This window comes from Atractosteus spatula, chromosome 4 (genome assembly GCF_055471065.1).
Source record: "Atractosteus spatula isolate fAtrSpa1 chromosome 4, fAtrSpa1.hap1, whole genome shotgun sequence".
Classification (NCBI taxonomy): domain Eukaryota; kingdom Metazoa; phylum Chordata; class Actinopteri; order Semionotiformes; family Lepisosteidae; genus Atractosteus; species Atractosteus spatula.
This window is the reverse complement of record NC_142709.1, coordinates 1683930-1705433: the sequence shown is the minus strand read 5'-3', so window position 1 is coordinate 1705433 and position 21504 is coordinate 1683930. Positions and strand designations below refer to the sequence as shown.

Below are 21504 nucleotides of genomic sequence, written 5' to 3'. Positions count from 1 at the left end.
GGCTTTTAAAAAGTTTGGAAACAGAAGCTGATTTCACATAGAGTTTAAACAGTTTTTTATCATTGACAAAAAGACCAGAGCTGAAACATGTTTAATAACTGATTTACCAAATTTACAGTATTAATACTGAACGTAATCCTCGTACATCTGCATGTGCCTAAAGTGCTATAAATAGGTGGGTCACACTTTTACAAACATACTATGGATTTTAATTGGTTTTCAAATGAATTAATCTAAAAAACTATTGAACAACAACCACACATGGTGAATAACACAGCAGACTCTGTTAAAAATAAAAACACTCAGAGTACTTGACCTTTCCGAGTGCCCTCGGATCTCTCAAAATCCCAAGATATGAGAACAAATGCGACTGCGTAACAGAACACAGTCTACTACACAGTGATAGCAAACATTTTTACTAAGATGTGTAGGGAATGAATGCTACAATACTGTAAAGAATCTGAAGAAGCATTTTAAAATAGCACAAAAGCTTTTAAACCAAAAGCTTTAAAGCTTTTTTTTTAAACCAAGCAGCGTGAATTGGTCAATAAGCAACTTGAGGCTTGCAGTCTATTAAAACATCATTTTAAAAGCTGTCCAAACTGATCAGTAAAAATAAGATTTTCACTTGTTCACAATGTATTTGTGAACAAAGGCTTCAAGTTTTATACATTTTTGAGTTCCAGTAAAAATAATGGGTTGAAATATTTTGAAAGGTGTTTCCAATTTACACAAAAAGCACTTAGTCCATCTCAGCCATCTTGCTAAGGAGCTGTCAGGCAGAAAATGTAGCAGCTGCATACAAATTGCATTCTGGTATGTTCCTATTTTCTGCAGTGAAAGCTTTGCAGATCCTCAGAGATTTCAGGGGAGGGGATGTACAGTAAAAGCGTGTACAAATTGTTTATTGCTAACCAAAACTTCCTTTAATGTGGTTCTCTGAAATGTGATTTCCGTGTCATCCAAATGAAACATGGACACATTTCGAAGTATCAGACAGCTCACGTTACACTTCCCTATTTTAAGCTCTGGCACGGACGGAAGGTACCTAAACAATCCCCCAGAAAAGTCACTGCGACTTGCAGGGTCGCCTCGGCCAGCAGCAGCAGGGAAAGGAAGGCTTGTACAGTACTTCACCAAAGTGCGAAGCACCGGCGTGCAAAAAAGGGCGCCAAGCTTTAAAAAGCCGAAAAACCCATAAACGGCTAAATTAAGTAGAAATATGGAGAATATAAAAATGCTAAATAAACTAAAGAATTATGCAGAATGGGCAGGCATATGCGAAGACACAATCACATATGGTTAGCAAACGTATTTATGTCCAGATCTCTAGAAAAATATAAGAATAAACCCTTTATCCGCATGCATTTCCATTGATATGTAAATCATACAAAAATGTAAAATATAAGTATATAATTGCCAATTGAGTTTTTTTTAATTCTGCAGACTAGCTGAAATTAAGTTTAAATTCCCAAGGAAACGCGCCAGTGAGATCGTTTGTCAATTTCCCAACGTCTTTTCCCATGAAATGACGTTACAGGGAGGAACGGGTCTCTACACCTCCATAATGAATCACTGGCTGTGACATTAATAACGGGATGTGACAAGACGAAGATTAGGTCGTTAGGAATGTCCTACAAATGATGTCAAACATGATACAATTCTGCAAACAACTGTAATAACGACTCAATGACAATACAGATGTACTGACGAATTGCAATGAGAACGCACAGCAACGGAGAAAAAAAGCACTTCTGATGCACTAATTTTAGTTTTCACCAGACTTCTCCATAGGGATGCCAACACCTGATTCTGGTTCTCAGGCTCCCCAAGACCTGGACGTGACTCAGTCAATTTGTCGCTTTACGTAACTCCTGGGTGTAACTAAGCCTATCACCCAGCCTACGATAGGTCCGATTCAATACTCGACCACAAACGATAAAAAAAAAACTGCTCCGATTAAAACCCAGGAAAATGACATATTACTTTCAGCTCATTGCCTTTTAACATGTCTAGAAAACGTGTATACAACTGGATTGTATTGTTTCTCAGATGTAGTATTATATCTCTGCGGGTATGAAAGAAACAGTGTAATCTAAACAAAGTGATCAGTGTAAAAAACGAAAACACCGTTTTAAACCACCTTTGCACGCAAAACAATGCAAAAATAGCAAACGACCGCATATAATGAAATAAAACATTCTCGGTTAAAACTCGCTTTCCGCCTGTTTGAAAACCTCTGTTATCACAGGTGAAAAACTAACTTTTTTTCTCTCTGGAGTTAGAATTCAGATACAGAGAAATCACTTTTATGGGGCTACAAATCCGATCAAAGGCACACAATTCAAAGCCGTGCCGCCAACGACGAGGCGGTGTACCTTAAATGCAAAGATTTCACGCTGAAATCAAACTCAAGGCACTTGGCTCAAGCCTGACCTCAATCGTTCAATAAGATCGCTGGCAAAAAGAAAAAAAAAGATCATATCAATGAGTACATAACTTTTCCCGCAGGTTGTAACCTTCCCAGGAGTGGGAACTGGAAACGCCGGGATCAGAAATCCTACCGCAAGTCAAGCAGAAGGCGAGCAGCCGGCAGAGCAGCTCCATCCCTACAGGCGCGTCCCCGGCTCTCTGCTCCCTTTGTCACCTCAGCAGCCCGCAGGAATCCCCCGGGTCTTCCTGTAAACCTGCCGGTAACTGCGCAAAAGCCCCCCAACTTTCTGCCAGCAGAAGTCCAGTCCTTAAACGAAAGCAATACTCGTTTTCGCTCAAACAAACGCGTAGAATAAGTCCGTTCCGCCGCGAACAGTTTCAGTTCTGGGATTCATTTTCAAGCCCTCTCTCGCCAGTTTGGTGCCGGGAGGGACTGAAGTGGATCCGGAAGTTGATCTCCTCCCCGCGACTTGGGAAAGAAACTTTGCAACTTGATCTTTTAACCGCTACAGGTAGCTGCTGTTGCTCAATCCGGGATATGTGGAAGGGGAACTCAGGTTTGTAACCAAGGCGGAACAGCAGTCCCTGAATGGCAGTCTCGCCCATGTATCCTTAAAGTTTAATCCGCCCCTGAAAATGTCAGAGCATATCTACAGTATCCCGCAAGACATTAGAAATGTACCGGTGTCAGACATAAGGATTTTTAAAAGTTTCTGATGGCTTGAGGTTAAATTATAGAAAATATATTCATGGAGCCCAAATTATCTGAGCACAATAGACTTGTTTATCATTAAACATGTAGAGAGCCCAGATTCCGGCTCATAAAAGGGCCTGACTTTTTCTGTTTTTCACTGGGAATGGAGTAGTGTTTTGAAATAACCCCCTGCAGATATAGTGATATAAAAGAAAATGACTAGTAGGACTTCAAACGCAACCTCATAACAGCCTAGCGCTATAAATTAACTTGAAAGTAGCTTTTCCGTGAAAAGGTTAGAGGTGTCCCGAGATACGGCTGTATTGAATAATGATGTTACGCTGTGTGGAGTTAACAACACTAAGCTTAAAGGCGCTGCATTTTTCTCGTGTTTGTGGGAAACGACAAATGCAATAATGATCTTTACAGGAAACCTCTGAAAACAAAGCATTTATGTACTGGGGTTAAAATACATTCGAAAACAAAATGAAATTCATTCATCCATTTTCAGAAAATTACATGTTCCTGGCGAGGGAGGTTTCGTACTGTGTTCTAATGAAACTCCTTCCGTTGTTTTTTTCTTAAATGAAAATCTAAGTGCATCTTATTTTAAAATCTCGACGAGGTGTTCGTCCCCAGCTCAGGAAGTGTCTTGGATGGGTCGCTGTTGATTTTTCTTTCCTCGCTGTATGAAACATTATATTAAAACCGAATGCAATTTCGGATTAAAATCATGGCCGAGTCACTAGTCCACCCATGCATAGAGCCATGTCAAAGTGGATTAAATCCAATAATATCAGGCGTTGTTCGGCTGAAGAAACGTCTAATTCTGATTTAAGCATAACAGACTCGTAGCATATCAAATAAAAGCACAAGGGCTTTAAAACGGTTTTTAGAGAGCATTACGTTTTATCCCTGAGGTTGTAAGTCTGGTTTTATTTCTGAAGCCCAACATGGCTCCATTATCTTTAGTAATACTGTGAGACACAAATACATGCACTGTTGAATACATATACACTGAAAACTATATACTTTTTCATTTTAACTTCTTCAAACCTTTCATCCTAATCTGGGTTTTTGAAATATATATCCTGTTCTTGTGGGTCATGTGAAAATGAACAAGCCAATATTTCATTTTGAGCCGGGACATCTGTGTTTGGTGAGGACCCAGTAAGCAGATAGTAAACGTACATCTATAGTTGCAAAGGAACAAGTAAAGGTTCAATCCGTGCTGAAAAGAGAAGAAAGGAAACACAACGTTTCGGGTGTGGGGTCTTCTTTTGGTTGTGTTTCCTTTCTTCTCTTTTCAGAACGGATTGAACCTTTACTTGTTCCTTTGCAACTATAGATGTAGTTTACGTTTACTATCTGCAGTGACTACTGGGTCTTACGCATGCTGCCGCAGCTACCCACCTGAACTACATCTATACTTTATTATTCTGAAAATCTTAAATGTAAAGCATAACTGCACAGGTAATTATGCTCCCATTTAGTTGGATCTTGAGATTTTATAAAGATTTATAAACAATAGGGATGTTTGAAATATTTTTAAAGTATACACATATCAGAACGTCAAGTATAAGTGTTTAACCTTTCATTCTTAATGCTCCTTTTGATTAACTTCAACTTTTCCATGTGTGTATAAAACCCAAAATGTCTGCAGAATTTCTAAGATGTTTACTTTGCGTGCTTGCCAGTTATTTGAATTACTGTAAATGCTCAAATGTGTAACATAGCTGTACCGCATGTTAATGAACTCTTTGAAAATATTAATCAGCTCTTTCTATTATTTGGGCAAAAGTTAAATGCCATATGTTCTTTGGGAGCCTAGAGTTTTGATTGTATTTTGACGTATCAAAAACTTTGTTGTATGTTTATATGTTGAAGCATCTGAATTTGATTCAGGTCAGTTTTCAATACAATCTTACAGTAGATCCACCCATCATATAAATGCTTAAAATAAAAACCAAGAAGGTATCAGGTTGGAATTATGTAAAACACATATTAAGAAAAGTATTAATTTCCAAAATCTGCCATATATACAGTACATATATAAAACCCATATTTCCAGTTTGGCTATTGGATTTAATCTCAGCATTATGAAGCAGTTGTGAATTTAAATCTTTCAATTTACCTATCAAATGCCAAATGCCTTCCAAGAAATCTGTATACTTCTTCAAATTTGATTGTGGGAAGTTATAATCTGTCCATTCTTAATGGTATACGAACAATTTTAAAGGCTTCTAAATCCATGTCCCCATCAATGCCAAGGTAATATTTTTGTCCTCAACATAAAAGTGAAATCGTCGTGTCCCAAGGGCACTGTGTAGATAGTGAAAAGTAAAAGAACTTAGTAGGACTTTCTAAGAGAGGAGGATATCATGGAGAGCAGTAGTAAAAGCAGCGCTTTTCATTAAAACAGCCATTATATTTAAGCAAGGTTGGGTCAGGAAGGGAGACCTACAGGGAAATCTTGGTTGGTGCTCTTGAATCTGGACCTGAGTTTTTAAACCTGTGCCCCATGGAGGGGCTGTCTGTTGGGTGAGATGTTAAATCGAGGTCCTGACATGTTCATTAAATGTCACTTTCCAAGAGTTGGGGTGTTAATTTTGGTGCTCTGACTAAATTCCTATCTGGGCTTGAGTGAGGTTTCCCTACAACTCTCCCATAATTCAACCGGGAGGCATTTTCTCACTCCTCCACCTCATCTGCTGTGTGGGATGATTGCCTTCACATGTGAAATGATGGAGTATTCTTTCTTGTTTACAGGCTCAGAAAAAATTATACTGTTATTAATTATGAATCAGTTCAAAAAGGCTCAAGATAATACGTCTTGCTACTACAGTAATGGGAAGAAAGCCAGAGCAACTTCAAACACAGCTCTACTTTGAGATATGACAGCTGAGCATCGCATTGTGCTGAAAGATACTCAGCAAACTGTATTGCACTTAGGATGTCCCTGTTGTATTTCTTTGTATTGTGTAGCAAAACTAATATTTTGTTTGTGAAGGGATAGTATTTCTTTCTAGGATACATGATAACTACAAGAACAAGGTCTAAGTGAAACAAGCCCATGGTTTGTTGGGCGGCTAATAATGAAGCAAAATTTAACTTGGGAAAAGCAGAAATCGAGAACGTCCACACACATTCAGCAGCAAACATCTCGCTGTGTTCCCCCAGACCAGCTGGGGGCGATGTTAGCTGAGGGACCCCAGTTTACCAAAGCTCAACAGCCCCTCAGGGGTCTTTACTGCTGCACAAACTGCCCCGCAGTGGCTCCCCACACAGGCACCCACACCAAGCAGGAAAACGGGGAACCATTAGAAAGCAAATCCTTTTTTACAAGTCTCCAGGTCCCCCAGCAGTGCATCTGTGGAATGACACCTTAGGTGTTCGATTATTCATTAATGGAATTGCTAGTGGTGGGGCGGTCGAGCTTGGATTGGAAAAGAATGTTTCTTTTTTCTGATTATAAGCACCATAATCCTCATGAAGCCTTTGCTAAGGAAGTCTATTCTAGTCCCAGGTTTGTTGCATTCAGCTGTGGTTTGCATTGTTCTAGTGGGAAAGTACTGCTTAATGATAACTTATCAGATGTCTCAGGGTGAGGAGTAATACCTCAAGTGGAAGGCAAGCTATAATGTGAACTGGTAAATAGCAGGATGTACAGAGTAGTTGCCCTGGTTCTCCAGTAGTACTCTAGAATCTCATCATTTACCACATGATACCTGTACAGTATTTGACGTATAAGCAGTAGAAGCAGATCACTGTGGCCGAAATAATATTACTTACAGTAAAAACGATTTTTTTCTGATAATAGGACTCATGCTAGTAATTACTTTTGCTTAGTTCAAAACTAAGCTCACTAAAACTGCTTTCAGTCTAGTTACAAGCAAAAAAAAAAGGGGAAACAATTTCAGACACAAAGAAATTCAATTTCAGTGAAGTAACCGTAATGAAGTTACATAAAATTATATCAATTATGTTTTAATACTACTGTATTTGCAAACTGCGGAATGTAAATACATGCTTTATGTAAAATAGGGAAATGCCCAAGCAAAGGAGGAAGTTTTTTCAAAGGGGTAGTTATCAGACATGCAGATTAGCTGCTGGAGAAGTTACTTTAAAGTGAAACCTTTAACTTTAAATGTGGGTATTGAACAGTAAGTGGATGGGTATACACAGAGGCACATACTGTACATGTGCCTTTTTTACTTTAGATGTGTGGCTACTTCTGTAGGGTGTGTGCACACGCTGTAAGTCTATTTATATACTCGTATGTTTATGTATAATCACATACATTTATACGACACGTGAGATCTTCACTTGCTAAATCACAGTCATTGCTTGCATCAGCACGTAGCTTTTCATCCCAAAAAATCCAGCTCATCCTCTCTGAAGCACAGCACCACCAGCTTCACTGCCGTACAATTCAGCAGAGGAACGAGAAATGACCTCGCTAGTTACGGGGAGAACTGTTATGGAGGGGCGGCATTGAGGTGTTATTGCTGGGTCCTGGCGGTGGACGGTGGCGCCTTCTGTTCTCCCATCTAACTGCTCAAGCGGGTCTTCAGAGCGTGCTCCTCAGTTCTCGTGGCCTGGGCTGTCCTTTGTGGTTTGCTCCAGTATTATAGGATAGCTTCCACCATCTTCATTTTCTCTGCTGTGTTCTGTCCGCTTAAAGAAAATAAAGTACGTTGCAACTATACCTTACTCTTTGCTTAATGGAGTATAATCACACCACTTAATTATACACCAAGAAATCTTACTTTCTGCTATCCAAAGACACTAGACTGATCAGTCTCTAAGTTGTCCACCTCTGTGTGCCCTCCCATTCAGATTCAGAGCAGATCAGATCCCAGTGGTACTGAACTAGTTACTTTGCTCCACTTTAATAATTCTGCCCCTTATCTATACTGTGCTTTTTACACATTTACCAGTTCTCAATCCAGATACCCACATTTTGAACATTTCGATTTGAGAATACAGTGTGTCTTTTATGAGGAAAGTTGTCTAAAGCTGCTAAAAAGCTAAATATCTCATGCTGTGAGTGTGTTCATTATTTTTTGCTTGTTTTAACAAGTTACTTAAGCAAGACCTACCATTTCTAAATCCTAACTGTCCTCTATTACCTTGTTTCCATATCATTGGTCTTCAGGTTTAGTTGTAATTATTATTTTCTTTGACCTTATATTTAACAGAATCAGACCTCTTGTTCTTTTAGTCTAGCTAAGGTTACAAGCCATTTTTCTGTTATTCCCCCTGATTTGTTTAAACATTCCTTTGTGGTACATTAAAAAACAATATCAAAATGACAAACAAAGAATTATTGTGGAATCCCTGCACGGTTTCTTTTTTTGCTCAAGGAAGAATGTTCTGACAGGCACAGTGACATCTGAGGTCAAATCATTGAGGAGAAAGTCGTGGTCCTAACCTTAATGAGCCTTGGAAAATTGCTTGATGACTTATTTTTACTCAAGATTGTGGAAGCGGTGGTGAAAGGTTAAACGTGTTCTTAATGCAGTGCCTGGCACTGTTTCTATTTTTATCTGACGTGACGCCAGTCCCGATAAGCTCCCAGCCAGTGAGCTTTCCAGTCTGAGTCTGCGGCATTGACCTTCCTTCTTAGTCTTCCCTTGTGGCCCTAAGAAAAATGTACCTGTGAGCTTAAAGGGATTGTTAATTAGGAGACCTGTTTTCTTTTGTCACATGTTGCTTTTAGATGCTTTATTGCTTATGGGAACTGTTGCTACTAATAATGAGCTTTTTGAGAAACAAACTGTGCTGTTACATGGAATAAAAGCATTGCTAAAATGTTCACAGCTTACTTTATCTGATAGTTGAGAAACTTAATGAATGTGGAAAATCACCTAACCACTTAACCTCCATTTCCTGGCATGAATGCCTGTGATAAAGCACTTAAACCTACGTTTCCTGTCATTCAGGTTTTGTGTCTCTTAATGGAAGTTTGACTTGTTCATTGTTTTGGTTTATTGAGGCAGGATGAAGTGGCACTGTGGTGGAGGTGCGTAACAGCTCCACGATCCTTGGTTGGACTCTGTCCTCAAATGTCTGTCTGTGTGGAGTTTGCATGGTCTCCCTGTCTTTATATGTGTTTTTTCCTCAAGCCTGGCCTGTAACGACCCTTCAGTGGACTAGCAGCCTGCTGGGAGAAGGCTGCAGTGTGCTCCCAGTCCTCCTGTCAGGACAGGCCTCAGCTCGCCTCAGCCCCCAGAGAGTGGCTTTCTCATAACAGAGGGATAGAAGGTAAGTAGGGGGAAGTCAAGATAAACAGTTTTAAATATATTTCACATTAACCCCGGTGGAATGAAGCCCTTCAAGGCCAGATTTCGTCAAACATTGCTATCTCCCTGTCCTCTCTTTCAGTAACCCACATTCACTTGAAGTAAATTTCAGAGTGTGAGTTTTTAATCGCAGATCCCTTTGAGACAATAACTGCATGAAGTCTGTAGCCCTTTGAACTCAGCAAGACCATTTGAAATCTGTTGCCAAGCCTGTGCTGCTACTACTTTGTGCTCTTGCTCAGGGCGTTCTGATTCGAATTGATTTCTTCAGGCTTGCAGAGAGATGGACTTGGCCAGTGTAAGATTTCCCACCTTGTTCTCTCGCTCTTTGATTGCCTTCCCTGTTTGCTTTGGGTCATTGCCATGGCTCATGGTGAAGCACCACCCAATACATACGGCAGCATTTTCTTCTACATAATCTCCATGTTTGTCAGGGACTTCTGAATCCTTCCTGCTGCGGCCACCGTTAGTTACATCATTAAAAAAGAGTGTGCCAGCTCCAGATGCAGCCGTGCGTGTTCAGGCGTGAAATTGCCTAAAGCACACTTCACAGCCGAGGTGCATCAGCCTCTCCTTTCGTCTCGCTCACCTTCCCACCACTGTGGTAAAAGAGTTATCTGCATCTCTTCTGTCCAGAAAACTCTGTGGCTCGTCCTTTTGCTTCCAAGCAAATTCAGATCTGGAGTTTCTGTCCTTGGAGCTGATGAGAGGTTTGCATCTTGCAGTGCAGCCTCTGTATGTCTGCTGTCTCGGTCCTCAGCAGGCGGTGGAGTTTGGGACCTTCTGCACTCTGGAGGCTGCTGTTGGTTTCACTGTTTCACTGTTTCAGGGTTTTCCTGAACAGCTTTGCTAAATTTTCTGTAATCGGCTACAAATGTTTTTGGCCATCTTCATTTTGGCTGAAAGGTAATCATACCTGTGTATTCTTTCTTCAGTATTCCAAATATATAGGATGTTTTGAGTTCTTTTGTGAATGTTTAATTATCAGAGAGATAAATACCTGACCAATAAGAGGAACCTGTCAGCCAAATGTCCCGATACATACAGTATGCTCTTTCAAAATAAAGAGGTTCAACACTATCATTTCTTTAATTGATCCAATCGGGTAAACCTGCTCAGACTTTATTAAAAAATGAAAAACTTAGGTGATGTAACTATCGGTCAGGACTTTTCACGAGAAATGATTATTATTGGAGTTCATAACTCAAATTGCTTCACTCTTCCAATGTTTTTGCAGGGCACGGTAGCTATTAGAGTATGAATCAAGTCAGATGGGCTGAACAGCCTCTTTTCATTTCTCTCTTATGTTTGAGTGCTGAAACTGCACACAATATACTGTAAATGCCAGACTTGTAAACAAGAGTCATTTCAGGGAGTAATATATAATTATACAGTATAATCCTACAGTTTGTTTTTTTTTGCTGCTCTCAGGAATATGCTAGCTGACACTGGAACAGCAAAGGTTAAGGTCACAAACTGGACTGACAATCAGACTGACGTATCAAAAACCATGTTATCCGAGTGCACATTTTGCATTAATCATGTTGGCCTCAACACTGAGAATTTCAAATAATGTTTATGCTGGGATGTCATCATGACATCAATCAATAAAACATGCTCACAGTAATTCAGTAACACTATATTTATATAGATTGTACATAGTTGAAGGTTGTCTGACCTGTTAAGGGCTTCCTTTGCTTGTCTGTACTATTACAAATAATAGATTTATGATCATATTGTTCATGCAGACTAAAAATGGACAAATCAATATTGTACATCAAAACACTAGTATATCTATTATCTATATCTTCTCCCAGTTGCAGAAAGATTCCCTCACATCCTGGAAGGTTTCCGGATTTCACCTATGTGTTTAGGGTACCATGGTAATGTGACCAATACACTACAATACAATAAATATCATATAATATAATATAGAACAGGAAAGACAGCCTTGACAATCCTCTGTCTTCCAAGCAAACCACACCCTGGGATGCCAGTGTATATTATCAATATATAATCCCCCTCCATCCATCCATTCTCTCTAGCTGCTTCTTCCGACTTGGGGTTGCAGGGGGCCACAGCCGTGAGGCAGGGTACAGCCTAAAAACAAAGCTACAAGAATCCAATCTTTAGATGTGGCAATTCTTTCACTCATGTTTTAAATTGGCACATGGCACCAAATTAATTGGTTCATTAAATACATATGCTAGTAAATCCAATGAACGAAAAGAGATGCTACACCTTAAAGCATACTACTTGTGTATTTTTCATTAGATTTGTTTTTATTTAAAAAAATTGAAGGATTGCACTCTGTTATACAGGGTTATCCCACATTAAAACCAGACCTACAGTGTTTCCTTTCCTTTTTTTCCCCACCTTTTCATTCTTTGTTCTAAAGACAAATCATGAGCAAATGACAAGGTAGTTCTGTTTTTCAAATTTATTAAAAAGAAACGAGCATTATTGTCGAATATAAGAACAAATTAACTTTGAGAATCAAATGAAAAAAATTACTTTTTGTTGGCCGCTGGGTGGCTTTTGCATAGAGCAATATCGCCATCTACTGAAAATGCACAAGGTTTTAATCTGCATGTCAGTAACGGAAACAATAGAGTACTGTAGGTGGACTGGTGAATTTCTGAACATTTAGTGACCAAATTCCAATCAAATGGACTTAACAGCTAAGAGGGTTTCTCCTTTTATCCTTAAATAGTAAATAAAAAAGTAGTGTTGTGACAGAAAAAGGACATACATTTTAGCATTGATGAATTAGGTTGGTGATTTTTAAAATTCATTTGAATTTACAGCAACGTGTTGTATAATACAGTATATACAAATTTCAAGAGTATGTTGGGAATTCAGAATTAAGCAGCATCCAACATGTACAAATTATTTTGATTAGTTAAAGAATGTTAAGCCCAGTATTTAATGAATTGGGTTTATTTTCAAAATTAAAACTCTTTATCTGAGCATAATTTTTTCATAAATTCCTTCTCAACATGTAAATATTCGTATCACAAAATACAGTTTTCCACCAGACAGAAAACAAAGTGAACAAACAGTATGAAGAGGAGGAAATATGTTATTTGACTCGCTGTAGTCCAGAGACTAAAATTAAGTGTAAAATAAATATTAAGCATATTTGTTCTCATTCACACAGAAAATAGGTTACAATGTGACAGGCTGCACTTGTGCAAATGACAGATGTGAGATATATTTTTGTCATTTGCAATGATCTCTTTGAACATACTGTATATATTATATGTAGAACAAGACTGATGTACCCATATACTGTGTATTATGAGCATTATTTTATGAAGATCTGTTTTAAATTCAAAATAGAAAACAAGCAAATACTTTCAGATACTGTAACTCTCCATTGCTGTTTTTTTGTTAAGACATTCAAGGTCTGGCTAATGTGTAAGCAGTTCAGAAGTTTAAGAGTAAACTGTCACATTTTGCTCAAGTCATCACTGTCGTTGTTAATACAATCAATCAGCACAAGGAAAGAAACTGAAGCTAAAATGTTTCCTGTTAAGAAACAGTATCTGCAGAGTCCGTGCATCAACTGGATCAGATATTGAGATACTGGGTATTTCAAGCAGGAGCAGGTGGAGGTAGTGGACAACTCTAAGAGTGCTGGTTGTGAAGGAAAATCCATTACAGGAACAGGAAGCTGTTAATTCAGTAAGCTGGACCTCTGGACTGAAGCAGGGGAAGAATCTAAAAAGGTTTTCGCTATTAATTCCCAAGAGGTCTTCTGCGCAGCAATAGGCTTGTCCATGTTGTGGCCTGAGCTCCAGCTCTGTGGCAGCGTGCACAGGATCCAGCTCCGAAGGCAAGTCTTCTTGACAATGTGACCTGGATGACGTCATCATTACTGAGGAACAGCTCAGCAACCCCATAAGCTCCTGACTGATTACAAACCCATTTCAGCAATATTCAGCCACGGAAGGGGATTTCTAAAATTGCACCTATGTACATCCAGACATCTTCTTCGATTTTAGTTACTCGACGTAAAATGTTAAATACACAGACATCAAGTAATATAGCAACTCCGATGGATTCTCATAAGATGGATCCCTCAGAAAAGGAAAACCGTTTCACAACCATGGTAAACCGCTAACAAATGTTAACACATTTCAAGTACCCTGGGTTAGCAGGTCACCATGACATGTGCAGCACTGAGAAGAGAAACTACAAAGCAGTCCTGCCTGGCTTAAATTTACGAGCCGATGGCAAAGTGCTGCAGAAAAGCCTGATGCCATTGAATTCCAGGAAGGATCAGATCACTGTACATTGTGATGCCACATGTGGTGGAGTCAGGAGTAAGAAACAGGATGTGGCCAATTCTCAATGGCCATTCAGAGGCCGTTAGACCTGTTAAGAGTTATTTGGAAAAGCAACAGTGATAATGTACTAATATAAAAAACAAATTTTTAGTTTTAGAAAGTTGTGGATAAAGTTCATAACAAATATTTAGTTTTCCTGTTGCAGGCAGTTGGCATTCAAGGCAATGCATGCACAGTAGTTGGACTGGTCGACAGATTCAAAATAATACCAATAAGGGCTGGATGCTCACTTTGGGGTGGTGTAATTAAGTACTGTGGGGAACTAATTAAAAATGAGACAAAAAATATTTAAATCTCATCAATTTAATTTCACAACCAAAAAACAGGACACGCTTCTTTAGACAAAGGATTGTGGGAATGTGTAAACCACATGCAGGGCGAGTGCTCAGACTCAGAAAGGGACAGAGAGATTCAACACATCAAGCTCTGCGTCTCTCAGGTGCCGGTAAATACCTGAGCAATGGCCACCTCACATTTGCAGTCTTCTCAGACCTAAGAAGGTATAGACAGAGCACATTCAGAAGAGATAACACAAAGAGACAAATATTTCTATGTCATTTTAATTGCTGATTTAGCAATACAAAGATCAAATGATAAAAATCTACCGGAACGCAAATATGGATTATACACAATTTGTACGAAAAATTGAGTGTACAATTCTACAAGTGTTAATGACATCATTACATCAATGGTAAAAAATAGCAATGCAAAAAAAAGAATAACAAAATGACAAAGCTGGGAATTATGAACTGCATTCATAAAACACATTTTCATGAACTAATGTGATTATTATCAATGTTACTTCAGTAACCACTTCAGTGTTTCAGTAACCTTGTCACATGCAGGTGTCCTAACACCGTTCTCCGTGGTAAAAATATATATTTCTTCCTATTAATGAAGACACTGTTGAAGTTGGGAACACATTCTACTCCCCAAGGCTGCCTCCGCTTCACATCAGAAAGGACAAGAGGATTTGAGAGGACAGGAGCCAGCTTGATAAGCTCGATAACGGCGCTCCACGAGAGCACACTCTACTAGCCTGAAGAACGACACCTGTGAGGCAGACGAAACAAAAAAATCGCCAAAATGTAAAATGAAAACACAGCCATGAAAGTTTACATTTGCACATTGTCTGGTGTCTCCAGAGTGTCTGACTACAAAGAATGTGTTATGCACAGTCATGGACCCGAGAATTAAAACCCTGGAATGCATAGACTAGAAATGTTCACTACAGCTGGTGAGGATTAAAGGATTTTTGATCAACCTGGGAGCAATATCATTGTTAAAATATTTTAGAAATAAAATGCTTCATATATTGTAGTTGAATGTAATTGGAGACGGAAAGTGTGTCTGCGTGTGTCTGTGGACATCAGGGACCCTTTGACTATATATCTGAAAATAACTCCTAGTGTACAGCATAAGCTCATAACAGAGCATAGAAAAGGAGGCCATCCAGCGCATTCAGTTCATTTGCTTTCTAATTCATAGTTTTTTTTTAAATGTAGCAGTAAATTGTAGGTGGAGTTCTCATAACAAAACATAGAGAAAAGGGACTAAATGCACTAAAATTTAAAGATGTTGCAATACAATACTAAGTCTCAGGCTGGTAACCGTGACTATATTGTATGATGTCTGATAAAGCTGTGGTCCTCAATTTTAACGTAGCACCCCCTTCAAATTCAGGGCTGTTACATAGTAACATCAGTGGTACAGTACGTTATCTCTGTTTTTTTAACCACAGTATGAACCGGATACACACAAACCTTTTCTGTAGATTTTTGTTCTTACATTAAGAAGTTCTTAAAACTTCTGGACCAGTATTCTGTCAAAGTTATGATGATCAGAAATGAATTATTTGCAAATAGAGTGCCGCATTACTGTACGTTCACATATTCCCAGATATGTGTTTGGACAGTTTCAGGCAAACCCCACGGCACTGTGGAATCTGAAGGGTCAGCAGTCTGCAGAAGACTGGCTTGCCAGCTTTAAGAGGCCTGTGCATGAACTACAGTGAGGAGGAGGATGGATCTGAAGAGAAGAATGCAGGAATGGGGAATGAGAGGTGCGTCCCATTCTCGGATGTTTGTTTTGGGAACTATAATTAACTCTGCCTGTAATTTACTGCTACTCTTTAAAAAAAAATTGAAGTGACTGTGACTTTGACTGTTACATAGTGCTGCTTTCTAGGCCTGGTCTGAGCCTGGATGAAGACGAACATTAACATCCACTGATCTTGATTCATAAGTTAGCGCCCTCTATGAGTAAATATGCATTGTTTCTCATTTAGTCTTCTATCAAAAAGCTCAAATTACTGATAATTCTAGTGTTAAACTGTAGACAAGGTTTTAGTCTTTGTGAAAGAAAATGTGCTTATCTGGTGTATTTCTGCATTTTGGGCGTTGTGAAATTTAGACGCTGTTATCACGTGACTTACTGTGTGCTGACTGCAGCTCGTTTGCTTCGCTGTTTTCCCATGATCTGTTGGTGCTCTCAAGAGGAACTGAAATTAGGGAAAAAATGCCTCAGCTTAACACACTCTGTGTAAAGCTGAATTAAAAATCCTTTTAGATGGTACTGTTTGTAACATTGGATTTCTAAATTTCTAAAGTTTCTACTGTTCTAATGGTCATAGAAATATAATTTGCACATTCCACACAATTCATGTATTAGGTTTTGACTAAGCCTATGAGAAGATGGTGTTCTCTAATGTCATGTTTCTATCCATTATCCAGTTATTTTTAGAACATACAAAACTACTTCTGCACAGTTCCAGAGAAAAAACGTTTCTTATACACTAAGAAAAGTCTGTATAAAAGTCAGTATTTTCGGTCACACAGTCTGGTTTCTATGGAAGTCACATATCACACCCCTGTCAAGTCTAAACAACAGAGGTCGGAGAAGGAGGCTGCATCAGTGTGCATAGTGCAAAGCAACAAGCAGGAGTCAATTCCACACTGCTGAGTCAAAATAAGAGAAATAAAATCACGTTGCAGCTATGGAACTTTCTTTTGGTGCATGAAGAAAGCTCCAGAGCTCAAAACGCTGGTCATTGTCATTTGGTCTGAGCAGTTTGTTTGTTTGCATTCTATTTAAATGTACAGGAGTGCTGGGTGTCCATAAAAAAATTCACTCAGGGGACAATAAAATCTTAACTGATCTTATCATTTGTCTTTTTACTTTTCGTTATGGAATTACCCTCTCCTGGTTCCATTAACAAATGCCTGGGTGCTTATATTCGGTTCTGTTAAAATAAAGATGACCCATTTTTATGTGAACTTATGTATGAAAATTAATGAAGCAAGTGATGGTTTGGCAGAAGAATAGGGGAGAATTGGAAAACATTTCGTTTTTTTGAGGAATGGCGACAGCTCAAGTTCACCTGGTATAGCCGGAAATGCGTTTTCCACGTAGAGCTTCGTTCCTCCTGTCCTCCTAGTGGTCAGGGGGTACCAGGACTTGTCTGGGTCCTGGATCCACTGCGTGGCCTGGCAGTAAACCTGCCCCTGGTCCGAGCGGTGAAGAGGAGACAGGGTCAGCTGATACGTGGTGGGGCTGCTTTTGTCCACGCGCAGGTGCCCCTGGTGCAGCCTGCGGAGGAAGGACTGCCCGGCCTGCAGGACAAAGTCCCTGGAGAGCGTCGCTATCTCGAGAGCCTGCCCTCCCCTCTCCAGGAACCAGCTGACGGACAGGTGGGTGTGGTGAGGGGCCTGCTGGGACACCTCGCAGGACAGCCTCCCAGAGTCCCCCGGGGCCCTGCGCACGGGCCCGGCTCGCATTCCCACCTGCAGAGTGTTTGGAATCACTGCATGGAAAAAGAAGGATATCAATATGCATGCAACCTCAACCTTTACATGGGTGGCATGTCGGCGCAGTGCTTAGCATTGTTGCCTCGTAGAACTGGGGCCCTGGCTTCAAATCTTGGGCTGCTACCCATGTGGGTTTTGTGTGCTCTCCCCGTGTTTCCTCCCACAGCCCAAGACACACCGGTAGGTGAATTGGCTTCTGGGGAAACTGGGGAAACTGGCCCTGGTGTGAGTGTGGGCATGTCGGTTTGTGCCCTGTTATGCACTGGTGTCCTGCCCAACGTGTTTCCAGTCTTGTGCCTTTTGACAGTGGGGACAGGCTTCGGAGCGGATCGTTACACATACTGTACACAGAAAAGCATGTTGTATTGTTTCTGCAGGTGTTTTGATCATCATGTTATTTTAGAAGGCTTCACTACAGTGTGTGAAAAACATTTCTTTCAGAGGACTTGGCCCGAGTATCGTTGTAACTTTCAAATTCAGTACAGATCAGTTACATTTATTTCCACATCAGAACCATCTTCAATTTGACCATGAAGAAATCCCTGCTTCCTCTTCCCACTTCTGCAAATATTGTGAAAAAGTGCTATTTCATACACTTAGACATGTGTAAACAAGTGATTGTTTTGGGTTTTAACATAACCTAACTTGACTTAAAAAACTGAAAAGTTGATGCCTTGACACAGTCGATTAAATTAAACGTGAGGGGATGGGATTTGTGTTCTTGTGGGGTGTGTGTGACGGGCACCTGTGAGATTGATCTTGTCGCTGTATGTGCCGTGGTACTCCGGGTCGGTGCTGGGAGTGAAGCACTCGTACACCCCTTGGTCCTGGAGCTGCAGGGAGCCGATGTGCAGGAGCACAGAGTCCAGGCCAGTCCTCTCGATGTAAACGTCCCCGTTTTTCACACGGCTGCGGTAGAGCGCGTAGGTGCTGTGCGGGTCGGCTGTGCTGACGATGTGGATCTCCACAGCCGGGAGGGCCAGGGGGTAAACGGACCACTGGAAGTCTTGCCTGGGGCGGCCTTTGTATCCACTGACATTGCAGGCCAGGGTGATGTGGGAGCCCTGTGTCCGGACCAAGGGGCCCTGCTGCGTTTTCACCACTCTCTGCCCACGGTGCAAGGCTGCAACATGAACAGTTTGCACATTGCACATTCCTGTCTTCGCCTCTTGCAATAATGAGCAATTAGAAACTGTAAACCTGCTGCTGTCCGTGTGGCCACGGGGTCAGACACAGTGAAACACTTCACATCAGGTTGAATTAGCGTCGCCAAGGCCGCATATTAATATATGCACACTGCATAGTAATAGGCTGCGGCTCTCAATGTATACTCAAGGGCATAAGAGCTTATTTTTTGAGAATCTGAAAGGAGCCTTTTTCCAAAATGTAGATTCCAAAGTGAATTAAGAACTATGGATATGCATAGCAGAATTCACCAGCTACATACTAATTCATTTTCTGCATTTTCTTCATTTATTTTATTTTTTAAGAACTCTTGTTAGTATATATATTTATAATTTTATTTATTTATATATCACAACTGAAGAAGGCTCCACGGCCAAAATGTTGTTTTCTTTCTTCTCTTTTCAGCATGGAACAAACCTATTACTTGTTCCTTTGCAGCCAACGCATGCTGACGCAGCTACCCACCTGAACTATATATATATTTGTATGTCATACTAGGAAAACCATTAGGGATTATGGTGTTTATGAATAAGCTTTCACTATAATTGATGAGAATGTGAATATTAACTATCTCTGGCGATTTCAGTAAGCTAGAAAGCAGAAACATATAGAGAAATGACCAGACACCATCCTGATACATACATACACAGTATATAATGAAATAAAGGGTTTCTTCACACCAGGGAAAATAAGTCATCAAACAATGATTTCCCTGAAAAACAATATGTACAAGTAGACATTGAAAAATGTTGTATGTTTTTACATAATTAGTTTCCTGCTCATTCACAAAAAAGACAAGCATTTCTATCACCTCAATCTTTTTCCACTACTTACCCCAAAACGACAGGAAGACTATAACTGCTAGTGCCCTCCTTCTCTTTACACTGTGTTCTGATGCAGCCATCTGTGACCCTGTTCCTCAATGAAACCCAAGAAATGCACCTGAGTTGCAGCTTTTCTGAAAGCGCAAAGAAAATGAAGCCTTTATAAGGACAACTGCAAGTCAGCTACAGTATCAATACTGTTATCTCCTGTGATGATTGAAACAATCACGGGTTAATTATTTGGAAAATGACACACACATGATAAGACACAAACAAGGAATGTGCAAGATCGCAATCATTAATATAATAATAAGCTTTACTTTATGTAGTGTCTTTAAAAACAATCTTCTCAAAGCTTTTCATCTGAGTGTTTGACAGATCCACTGCCAAAACAATTAGTTTGAGGTTGTTTTCCCATTTAAGATTATATGTGGTACGTGCAGGGAAATTGTCTTTCCTTGAGAAATAATCAATGCTGCAATCAAGTCCATGTGAAGGAATTGCAGTCTGGGTGAGCTTTTGTTTGTTTGTCCATCAATGGAATTAAAATTATCTGGTCTTTAGGTACAAAAGAAAAATGAGCCTGAGAGATTAAATCAATTATTCTAATTTGATGAGAACTTAGTTCATATCCTGATTCCGCCAATAAAAGCTTAACTTGCCTCCTGATTCTGACTAGTTCATTAATACGTCTCTCAGGTATGTTGTGTTCACACCATGTACAAATTTTAAACTTAGCCAGGAAACTCATGTGCAATCAGAGAAGAATACAGATCAAAGAATGTTAATCTTTGCATGAAGCACAACAATCTGTATTTAAAACTATGAATGTAGTCATTGCGTATGACATCCTTGAGCATTAATGCAGTGACGTGATTAACCGCTGGACAGACTGCAACCAGCTGGTCAAAGGTCACTTGAACAACATGGTCAGCATAACATACTGTATCATAATATCACATACTGTAGCAGGGCAACATCCCACTAACTGGAAAATATGTTTGCACCGATCCTTAAAAATAAATAAAAGTGATCATAGACCAATAATACTCAGTTCATTTAAATATAAGTGCACATAAACAATAACAATAATAATAGAGTAATAATAAATAAGCCAGAAGATCTTATATGTGAAAATAGGATTCAAGAAGATACTCAACAGTGTTCTCTGAGCAAAAACAACACAATGGACAAACATAGAGCTGAAGCAGTGCACTGAGATTCTCAGAAGGCTTTGAATAAAGTTCCTCATAAAATATTAATTCTCCGATTGTAGGCACAATGCATTCAAGGTAATGTGTGTGTTTGAATTGAGATCTGGTTAATGGATAGGATAATGGATACAGGGAGTGCAGATAAGGGATAAGGGGTAAATGCTCAAATTGGGCTGATGTAATTAAACTGTCACAGGAATCTTTATAAAGATGGCTGCTCTTACCACATAAAGGACTTAGATTCTGTTATACTTAGTAAACTAGGCATGTTTGGAGATGTTAGCAAAATAGGAGGATTGGCAAAAACTATAGAAGCTGCTAGGAAAATTCCAAAAGTTTTCGCAAAATTCAGGAGTGAGCAAACACTTGGACAAGTACAGAGTGCAGAGAAGACAGCAAAAGCATAAAATATTATTTAGAATGTGAATCATCCTTTTGTCTTGTATGGTTTTGGGTACTCAGTGAAGGTTAGCCAGGGCGTTAGAAGACACTGACCGAGTGTTTTGGGTTTTGTTTTGTAGTCAGGTTAGCTTTCCCTCACTTTTTTAGCCAGCTCCATTTTGTTTGTTATTTTCTTTTCTTTGGCACCACTCTAGTTTCCTTTCCCTGTGTGTTATTATGTCCTATTAGGTACCAGTAACTAATTTGCTTTAAAATAATTCCCTTTTGCACCAGACTTCCTAATTCCCTC

General features: G+C 39.7%; 2 protein-coding genes across 2 annotated transcripts in view; both read right to left on the bottom strand.

The window, feature by feature from the left end:
- ptgfrnb (prostaglandin F2 receptor inhibitor b) overlaps positions 1–2893 on the bottom strand; it is a 32202-nt gene extending 29309 nt beyond the window's left edge. Inside the window, exon 1 of the mRNA XM_088913935.1 lies at positions 2565–2893. Within this exon, the coding sequence (XP_088770061.1) occupies positions 2565–2607 (43 nt within the window). The 5' untranslated portion in view covers positions 2608–2893. The remainder of the gene's footprint in view (positions 1–2564) is intronic.
- Positions 2894–14733: 11840 nt separating this feature from the next.
- LOC148835592 (immunoglobulin superfamily member 3-like) lies at positions 14734–19686 on the bottom strand. Its single transcript, XM_088913936.1, has 5 exons — positions 19610–19686; positions 18336–18713; positions 17164–17586; positions 16219–16284; positions 14734–14837 (listed from the first exon to the last, which is right to left on the bottom strand). The coding sequence occupies exons 1-5, from the start codon at positions 19677–19679 to the stop codon at positions 14734–14736; spliced, it is 1041 nt and encodes a 346-aa protein (XP_088770062.1). The 5' UTR covers positions 19680–19686.
- Positions 19687–21504: the final 1818 nt, after the last annotated feature.

Bases quoted from the DNA above. Each gene is read 5' to 3' on its own strand.
- LOC148835592 (XM_088913936.1), bottom strand. From the start codon at position 19,679: ATGGCTGCATCAGAACACAGTGTAAAGAGAAGGAGGGCACTAGCAGTT. The intron at 18,714-19,609 runs GTAAGTAGTGGA...TTCATGTTGCAG, and splicing joins AGTCTTCCTGTCGTTTTGGG to CCTTGCACCGTGGGCAGAGA. The intron at 14,838-16,218 runs GTAAGTCACGTG...TCTGCCTCACAG, and splicing joins CGAGCTGCAGTCAGCACACA to GTGTCGTTCTTCAGGCTAGT.